The 10,168-nt window shown below is 50.6% G+C and overlaps 1 protein-coding gene across 2 annotated transcripts in view; it reads right to left on the reverse strand.

Moving 5' to 3' along the window:
- KCNQ3 (potassium voltage-gated channel subfamily Q member 3) overlaps positions 1-8,002 on the reverse strand; it is a 360,565-nt gene extending 352,563 nt beyond the window's left edge. Inside the window, exon 1 of one of the 2 annotated variants that reach the window (XM_031013871.3) lies at positions 7,044-8,002. In XM_031013871.3, coding sequence (XP_030869731.3) covers positions 7,044-7,429 — 386 coding nt within the window. In that variant the 5' untranslated portion in view covers positions 7,430-8,002. The remainder of the gene's footprint in view (positions 1-7,043) is intronic. The other variant, XM_055349232.2, reaches the window with a different exon arrangement.
- Between the last annotated feature and the right edge of the window lie 2,166 nt (positions 8,003-10,168).

Below are 10,168 nucleotides of genomic sequence, written 5' to 3' on the forward strand. Positions count from 1 at the left end.
AAAATGAGAAGGAAATTGGCCATACTGAGGAAGGAAAGGCAAAGAGAGATTAGTGGGATGAAAAAAGGTGAGGACTGATTGAGAATGGTTAAGAAAACCAACATCAAGTGCTAGATGAGAAAGAATAAAATACATGGGAGCTGAAAAGGAGAATGAGCTAAATAGAGTCAGGGAAATGGAAGTGCCAAGATAGTTGAAATCAGCATTGTCTAGAGAAAAACTGATGTTACTTCAGTAATGAATTACAGTTTATAGGCATGGCTAAGATACTGCTGGAGGGATTCATTCTACTCTGGCTGGGACGTTGACCAGATGACCAAATTCTGAGATTTCTGCTAATATTAACAAGGTTGTCATTAGAGTATATGTTCCATTAGGCAGAGATTGTTTTGTTTCCTTTTGTTTTGTTTGTTTATTTCTATATCCCTAATATCTAGAAGAGTTCCTGGTACAGAGAAGGCATTCAAAATATCTATTAACTGATTAACGTTAACAACACAAATATCTAACACTGAATGCTTCTTCCATGTAAAGTGCTCTTAGTTTCACAAGAGCCTATAACTTACTTACAACACTTCTCAGATGAAGAAACTGAAGCCCAAAGATACAGCAACTTGCCCAAGACCATACCAGCTATAAGAAGCAAGCAAGTTTGGAGGCCCAAATTTATCTTACCTCCAAATTGGGAAGACTCTGCATTACCGACAGCATTAAGTGGGCATTCAGTGTCTCCTCCAACCTGAAGACAATAGATCTTCTTGTCAACATGCTAAGTCCACTAGGCAGGCCCTTTATGTTCCAGAGCAGCTGCTGGCTCCATGTGTCTCACTACCCAGTCTTGCCTGCCAGATGTCCCTGGAGCAAGCATACCTCAGAATGCAATCAGTGGGTATTTCTTGTGATCATTTTCCCTTGGTTTGTCAACAGGAGAGTGATTGATCACAGCTGGCTGTGGCAAGATGGTCAGGGCAGCAGGATGCCTATCCAGTGCCAAATGAGATGAATGCCAAGATGAAGCCAGCATCTTTTCACTAACAGGCAAAGAAAGGGGAATCCCTGGACAGCCTCAGGACAGTCACAGTGTCAGGTATGTATGACTTTTAAGGAGATCCCTATTCAGAATTAACTAATGTATACTGAGTGCCTAGTGTTGGGCTAACTGCATTCATATACACTATTCTTTGAGCCTAAAAACCACCCTGTGATAGGGTAGTGTAATCATCCTCAATTTATAGGTCATCCCCAACTTGACTCCTGCAGTCACAGAGACATAAAGCAGTCCAGATGTGAACTCCAAGTCTAGCATGTTTTTCATAAAATCAGAATCTCTTTCAGCCATAAGGTTAAAAAAACCAGATAAATGATCACCCTCACTCAAGTTAAAGCATGGTCTCCAATCTTGTTTTCTCTCCCCATAGTCCATTTTTGGACTTCTAAGAACTATTCTTATAATTAAAGTCCTGTAATGCTGGCTTTGACTACTTACTGTTACTGGGATAGTAGTAAAGCTATTGCAGCAAAGTCTTGATTAACCAGAACCCTTAGTGAATTCTTACACGCATCCATTCAGCAAATGCTTACTTAGTACCTACCACGCACTCTGCAGCCTGCTGGGGAATGGTAAGGTTACAGGAGAATAAGCAGCTCCCACTCTCAAGTAGCTCTCAGCTCAACAGGGCAGACAAGCAGAGATCGATCAAATGCGAGGTACAAAGTTCTATGCCTGGGGAAGCTGGGCCAAGGTGAAGGGGAGTCACCAAGTGAAAGCAGGGGATGGGCATTTGATATGGTTTGTCTCTGTGTCCCCATCCAAAACTCATCTCAAATTGTAATCCCCACACGTTTCCAGAGTGGCCTGGTGGTAGGTGACTGAATCATGGGGGTGGATTTCCCCCTTGCTCTTCTCGTGATAGAATTCTCACAAGATCCAGTTGTTTGATAAGTGTGTGACTCTTCCCCTTCACTCTTGCGCTCTCTCCTGGCACCACGTAAGACATTCCTGCTTCCCCTTCTGCCACGATTGTAGGTTTCCTGAGACTTCCCCAGCCATGCAGAACTGTGAGTCAATTAAACCTCTTTCCTTTATAAATTACCCAGTCTTAGGTATTTCTTTATAGCAGTGTGAAAATGGACTAATACAGGAAATTGGTACCTGGAGTTTGGGGCACTCCCATAAAGATACTTGAAAGTATGGAAGAGACTTTGGAACTGGGTAATGGGCAGAGGTTGGGACAGTCTAGAGGGCTCAGAAGAAGATCAGAAATTGTGGGAAGGTTTAGAACTTCCCAGTGACTTACTGAATGGTTTTGACCAAAATGCTGACAGTGATACGGACAATGAAGTCCAGGCTGAGGTGGTCTCAGATGGAGATGAGGAACTTATTGGGAACTGGGGTAAAGGACACTTACGGTATGCTTTATCAGAGATTGGTAGCATTTTGCACCTGCCCTAGAGATCTGTGGAACTTTGAACTTCAGAGGATGATTCAGGGTATCTGGTGGAAGAAATTTCTAAGCAGCAAAGCATTCAAGAGTTAACCTGGCTTATTCTGAAAACATTCAGTTATGTGCGTTCACAAAGGGATGGTCTGAAATTGGAACTGATATTGATAAGGAAAGCAGAGCATAAGGATTTAGAAAACTTGTAGCCTGACCATGTGGTAGAAAAGAAAATCCCATTTTCTGCGGAGGAATTCAAGCCAGCTGCAGAAATATGCATAAGTAATGAGGAGTTGAATGTTAATAGCCAAGACAACAGGGAAAATGTTTCCAGGGCACATCAGAGAATTTTGTGGCAGCCCCTCCCATCACAGGCCCAGAGGCCTAGGGGGGAAAAATGGTTTCCTGGGCCAGGTCCAGGGCCCCACTGCTCTGTGAAGCTGCTGGACTTGGTGCCCTGTGTCCCAGCCGCTCCAGTTCCAGCCATGGCTAAAAGGGAACAAGGTACAGCTCAGCCCATTGCTTCAGAGTGTGCAAGCACTGAGCCTTGGTGGCTTCTGTGTGGTGTTGGGCCTGTGGGTGCACAGACGACAAGAGTTAAGCTTTGGGAACCTCCACCTAGATTTCAGAGGAGGTATGGAAACACCTGGATGTCCAGGCAGGAGTCTGCTGCAGGAGTGGAGCTCTCATAGAGAAACTCTGTGAGAGCAGTGCAAGAGGAAATGTGAGGTTGGAACCCCCACACAGAATCACCAATGTGACACTGCCTAGTTGGGCTGTGAGAAGAGGGCCACCGTCCTCCAGACTACAGAATGGTAGATCCACAGACAGCTTGCACTGTGTGCCTGGAAAAGCCACAGGTACTCAATGCCAGCCCATGGAAACAGCCACAGGAGTTGAACCCTGTAGAGTCACAAGGGTGGAGCTGCCCAAGGCCATGGAAGCCCAAGCCTTGCATTAGGATGGCCTGGATGTGAGACATGGAATCAAAGGACATTATTTTGGAGCTTTTTTAATGCACGCCCTGCTGGGTTACAGACTTGCATGGGGCCTGTGGCCCATTTGTTTTGGCCAATTTCTCCCATTTGCAATGGAAACATTTACCCAATGCCTATACTCCCATTGTATCTTGGAAGTAACAAACTTGTTTTTTTATTTTACAGGTTCATTGGCGGGAGCAACTTGCTTGTCTCAGATGAGACTTTGGACTTACACTTTTGAGTTAATGCTGGAACGAGTTAAGACCTTAGGGCGCTGTTGGGAAGGCATGATTGGTTTTGAAATATGAAAAGGACATGAGATTTGGGAGGAAGCAGGGGCAGAATGATATGTTTTCGCTCTGTGTCCCCACCCAACTCTCGTCTCAAATTGTAATACCCACACATTGTGGAGTCGCCTGGTGGGACATGACTGAATCATGTGGGCATATTTTCCCCTTGCTCTTCTCCTGATAGAAGTTTCAGGAGATCTGGTTGTTTGATAAGTGTGTGGCTCTTCCCCTTTGTTCTCCTTCTCCTGCCACCATGTAAGATGTGCCTGGCTTCCTCTTCCCCTTTGCCTTCTTCCATGATTGTAAGTTTCCTGAGACCGCCCCCTCCCACCTCCGCCAGCCACGCAGAACTGTGAATCAATTAAACTTCTTTCCTTTATATATTACCCAGTCTCAGGTATTTCTTTATAGCACTGTGAAAACAGACTAATACAGCATTTGAGGCAAAAGAAACAAGGTAAGGGTTTGATTGATTTCCGTATTTCCTGTATTCTACCTTTAGGAAGGAGAAAAAAATAATCTTCTCATGGACCTGGTTCATTTTAATTAAAAAAAAAAAAAAAAAAAAGCATCCACTAGATTGTAGGCCCATGGTAAGCCCAATTTCCTGGGCCCATTGTGCCATTAGCCACAGCCCAGAACAAGATAATGGATGCTTGAAAACATAAATTTCAATGCAAAATCCTGAATCATCAAGGAAAGGTTCAATTATGTTCACTTGACTGGACTGTCTCCTAAGCTGCAGGGAGAATGTACTATGCATGTACTAAGTAAGTATGCTTCCATATTAGGAGCTCAATGGGAATTCAACACAGGTTTTCCTGTGTAGCTCCCAATTTATCAGAATCCGCAATCCCACCACCATCCCAGTTCATCCTCAATTTTCCTAACACTGTGGCTTCCTGAGTTCTTACCAGCCCCAACTTGATTCTAAACTCTCATTTCCAGCAATTTGCCAACTGAGAGCTAGCAAGGGGAGGCCAAGGAATTACTCATGGCCCTGCATTAACAATGGGGAAAGGGGCACCCAGTGACGCTCAGCAAAATACCCAGGGTCCCACAATTGTTGGAAGAGCATCAGAACTGGAATCTTGGCTCAGAAACAGAGTGAACCCACTGCATTCAAATGTGAGCTCCAGGAACCTTAGCTGCGTGATCGCGGACAAGTGATTTTCTCTCTTGAGGTTTTCATATCTTTATATAACGGAGATAATAATTTCCATCTAATAGTACTGCGTGAGAATTAAGTAAAATTAGTACATTTGCATATTTGCATATATACGCATTTGCGTATATAGTTCCTAGCTAGGTAACTGACTTTCTTCTCACAAAGTCTTAAATTTTCCTGGATCCTTTTTGGGAAACAGGCTCCAGGTTTTGGCATTATCAAATCTGCTTCCAGGTGATGGAATAATTCTAGAAAAAAATAAAATTGAGGCTCAGTCAGTAACGGCTTTAGCTATTCCCTTCCCCAGACTGGACAAGGCAGGGCTGGAGGTGCTGGCTGGGAAAGGTGGGAAGAGAAGAAAGAGGGAGCCCACATGCTTCCATAGGACCCCCAGGTTTTTCAGTCAGTACGTACTGAACGCGATGTACATGTGAAAGGACACGTGAATCCTTGTATGACTGTGTGCACTCAACGAACTTCTTGTGCCTTTTTTAACTATCACATATTTCAGTATTCACTTCAATTTAACTAAACATATTGCTAGAGACAGAGAGATGAATGTATTTTAATGCTTTTTTTCTGCCACCTAAAAAGAGCAAATGATAGAGCAACAATTGTTAAGCCGTCTCTCCAACCAGACCTCGACCAACACCTGCAAATAGACACACACACACACACACACACACACACACGCACACTCATACAGACACCAACATCCACGTTTCTGGGAAAATGCCCCACTCCCACCCCACCCTTCCTGCTGGTTCCTTAGTTTCCGGGAAGGCACCCTCTCCCGGCTTGGTAACCTCCTTGAAGAAACCTGTTGCTAAGTCTGAGGTCCTGTGTGGACGCCCCCACCTGGTGGCCGAACCTAGAAAAACGTTTCTAACCAAGAAAAACTGGCAGGTAGTGTAAGTAACTCCAAGGCTCCTGAGCCCTTCCGACCACATCAGTCATGGGTGAATTGGAGGAGAATAGAGAGGAAAATCCACTGCTAAACGCGTGGGGGAGAGAGGCGGGAGGGGGTGTTGCCAAGGTCATAGGCAATTCCCTGCCAAAACCCTGGTACAGTACAGCTTCCTAGAAGCAGCCATCAGGATGACTAAACCAGAGCCAGAAGGCAGAGCTTGATGGCTGGACGTGCCCTGCCAGCTCCGAGATGGGTGCTGACAGCACAGACTTCCAATCTTGAACGAGAAGCACCCCCACCATCCTCTCCCCCCTCCCAAATACGGGTGGATTTTCCATCCCCAGTGGCAGGTGCAGAGGGAGTTCCTTCTTCCTTCTGGCTATGCATTTACATTGGACTAGCAAGGAGATTCTTTCTAGGAGAACAGTGCCTGGGCGCAAACCTCCAGGCCAAGCTCCTCACATTCCCGGTGCCCTAGCCCAGCCAAAGCAGGAGAAGCGGCAGCGACTGAGGCTGAGGGAATATCGGATCCCAAATCAAGGAGATGTTTCAGCCAAAAGAGTCCCCGGCCCCCTCACCTCCTGGCTCTGTGAAGCCCCAGCCCCTCAGTCAAGGCTTAGACACACACATTCCCATTCACTTCCCTAAAAGGAATCCTAGGACATGCATTTTGGCCAGTCCCAGCTCCCAGTCAGAGCAGCACCAGGTTCTTCTCTGTACCAGTACCCAGCGATCAGTAGGGTGGCACAAGCAAGCGACACACACACACACACACACACGCTCCCCACTATGGGCGCTGCGCACCCCTCCCATCCACAACTAAACTCAGTGGCGATCCCAACAGAAGGGATCCACCCGAAACACAAACACAGAGCTCACGGGAGGACCCGCTTTATCCTCTTCAACCCTCACATTAATTGGAAAAACCCACATAATTCTTTTAAGCTTCCAAACCAACACCCCGAGAAGATGTCATAAATGCGCACCCGCGCGCGCATACATCCGCCCAAATCAGCAGGGGAACCACGCTTCGTTTTTTAAGCCCCCCGTGTGGAACACCCGGAGAGCGGCAACACACACACACACACACACACACACACACACCCAGGGAAACGCGTGCTGAGGACGGGCTGGTCTCCCGTTCAGCGGGAAAGCATCCATGGGTCTTAAAGCCCCAGAGACTTCTCAGCTCCAGCCCCGACCCCAAGTCCCCATGCGCGCCGCCGCCGAGGGCGCCCCGAGCGGCCGGGTACTCACACCAACGCGTGGTAAAGCAGCGCCCAGCCCCGCGGTCTCTCCAGGGCGTCGTAGATCAAAGTTTGGATGCGCCGGTACTTGGCGTTGTTCCTCTTGACTGGGCGGCTCAGCGGGGTCTTGGCCAGGAGACCGATGCCCTGCGGGGTCCTCCGCTGCCCCTCGTCGCGGCCGCCGCCCTCCAGCAGCAGGGTCCCGTCTTTGTCGGCTCCGGCCCCGAGCGCCAAGGTGACTTGCTCCACGTCGCCGGGCGCCAGCCCCACTTTCCGCTCCTCGTCGCCGGCCGCCGCCGCGTCCCCCCCGGCTGGGTTAGCGGCCCCGCCGCCTCCGCCGCCCCCGTCGCCGCCGCCGCCAGCCGCCCCCGCCGCCCTGCGCGCCTTGAGCCCCATCTGCCTCGCCCCCGCCGGCCGCTTCGCCTTCTCCGCTGCTGCTCTGGGAAGAAGGGGCGCTCGGGGTGCGTGAACGAGGCGGCGGCGGCGGCTGCAAGCCCGGGAACTCCAATGCCATGATCCGCGCGCCCCTCCCCACCCACCCCCCCCCAAAAGCAGGCAAAGGCGGGCCCCCTGGGGGGCAGGGGAGGCCAGGCAGGGGGTCAGGGGGTCACATCCCGCGCAGGTCAGCCGCAGGACCCCGAGGGTCGCGGGCCGGGGGCTGCGGAGAAGCTGGGAGGGCGCGCGAGGCTGGCGCGGAGGCGCTAGGGCGCGCGGCGGCGGGAGCCTGGAACCGGCGCTCCGGGGCGGCGGCGGCGGCGGCGGCACCCAGGCCGGCGAGCCCGAGACAGCATCGCAGTTTATTTACAAGCCCGGTGCCAACCGCCCTCCCGCCCGCCAGCCACACGCGCCGCCGCCGCCGCCTCCTCCCTCCTCCGCGCTCACACCCGCGCCCCTCCCCGCCCGCTCCAGCCTCAGCCTGGCAGCAGCAGCAGCAGCAGCAGCGAGCGCGCCGCGGGCCGAGCGCACGCCGCGTCCCTCCCTCCCTCCTTCCCCGGGGTGGGGCCCCATTGTCCCGCCCCGTCGCGGGAGGAGGCCTGGGCGGCGGCGCCCCGCCTCTTCCCGCCGACCCCCACCGCTGATTGTCTGGGGACCCGGGATCGCCTGGGCTACCGCCGCCCCCGTTGCAACCAGGCAGTGCGCCAGGCGGCTGCAGAGCCCGGCTCCTGGAGCTCCCGTGGGCGTTGGGGCTTCCCCTGGATGGGGCGTGACGGCGGGCAGTTGGGGGAAGAAGAGGAAGGGAGGAGGGACTGGGGGGTTGTCGCCCACCAAACATTGGCTCTGTGGTTGCAGCTTTGTGAATTTCCCTCACCCCCTACCCCTGCTCCTCGGCTTGAGAGGTAAAAGCCAAGTTGTTGGGTTGGTCAAGGCCGGGCGCACCGCGAACGCACCCGCTCTGTGGTAGCGAAGCTCGTGACTCCCTCTTCCCTCTAGTTCGTGGTTCATGGTGGATGCCGCGGCCCTCTCCTCCCCCAATCTTTGAATAGCACCTTCACCTGTCTGGGTGGGCAAAGGACTGAAGAAATGCAGTCAGAATCTTTGATTCCTGCTTTGCTCCCGACTTGCACCCAAGCCAGTCATTCCCTCTCTGGTCCAAATTTCAATTCAATCAACCAATCTGTAACCCCTCGTGAGCTTCCCTGGCGAAGGGTAGTGATCTCTGTCCTGAAGATATGAGGTCTCTGCACTCCTAAGACCTCCGTCCTAGCCGGTGGAAGACAATGAAAAGACAAATTTTAACAGTAGAATTTCCGATATTGGTAAATAGTATGTGGTAACAAATTAGAGTGCTCCGCTATAGTGACTGGGGGAGTCTCTCTAAACCGGCTGGTCGTGGAAGGGCTTATTGTGGAGGTGATGCTTCGAGGTGAGACCCTAAAGACAAGCTGGGAGCAACTATGTAAATGTCCAGAGAGCCCTCCAAACAGCAGAACCGCGGGTGCGGAGGGGAAGGGTGGCTTGAGCTTAATGAGAGTAGAGGAAAGTGAGGCCACAGGCAAAGGCTAGATCTTGTAAGAGACTGAAAAAGGACAGGAGCATCCTGCACTTCTTCCATGCCCACCGCCATCGGGGAAGCCTCCATTCCTGCTGCCCTGTGGCACCTGTGGCCTCCTTTCCTTCCCACTCTCTCACCTCATGTCTGTCAGCTGGGGTGAGAGATATGGGGTGAGGGGAGACCCTGTGAACAAGGCCGAGGATCTATCCCTAGTGTATAAGAAAAGAGGAATCAGACCTGCAAGAACACCAGCTCTGGATTTGCCTGGAGAAGTTGGCCAAGGAGAGCATAGGAGACAGGGAAGGGAAGAAGGAAGGGAAGGGAGTAGGAATGTATGGGCTGGGGCAGGGGAAGGGTCAGAGAACCACCACCCTATAGAATGACTATCAAAGGGGAGAACCTCAAAAGAGGTCTCCAAATCAAGAAGGGAGGAGTTTCCAGAGGAAGTTAAACTGTGAGACTGAAATCATTAAAACAGTGTGGGATCGATACAAAAATAAACTCTCAGTGCAACAGAATTCTTTGTCCAGAAACAGACTCTAGAATGGGAACTTAATATTAAATGGGAAGAGTTCATGACAAGAACCCCAGGGGAAAAGGCTGTTCACTGGTTGATGGGTTTTGTGAGGAATTATAGGAAATAGCACATGGAAACGTGGCAGTGCCCAGTAGGACCCCTGTACGTCCGTGAATAGATAAATGCTCAGCAGCGAGTTGGAGTAAGTAACCAGTCCAGCAGGCTCTGGAAAGGAGAAAAAGCCCAAGGAAAGGGAATTGCTTGGATCAGAATATCTCCGAATGGGAGCTGGGCACTGCAAAGCCTCCTCCTGCCCACGTGTTAGCCCTGCCATGCCCAACACACCAAACTCACGTGTATTCTTCCTGTCCTACTCCCATCCCAACTAACCAGGAAACAATCTTGCCCTTTATCTCTGAGCACCTTTTCCAAAGTCGCTGTTCTCCCTCAGTCTCTTCCTGTTTTGTTCATTCATTACATTTATCACTGCCAAAAAATGATCGCATTTACATTCTGTTTACTTGTTTACTGTTATCTTACTAAACAAGAGCAGGGACTAAGCATCCTAGTTTTGAATCCTGGAAGTGTGTCTGTCATATCACAGGCTCTCAATCTGTGTTGGCAG

Source organism: Gorilla gorilla, chromosome 7, assembly GCF_029281585.2.
Source record: "Gorilla gorilla gorilla isolate KB3781 chromosome 7, NHGRI_mGorGor1-v2.1_pri, whole genome shotgun sequence".
In the NCBI taxonomy this organism is placed as follows: Eukaryota; Metazoa; Chordata; class Mammalia; order Primates; family Hominidae; genus Gorilla; species Gorilla gorilla.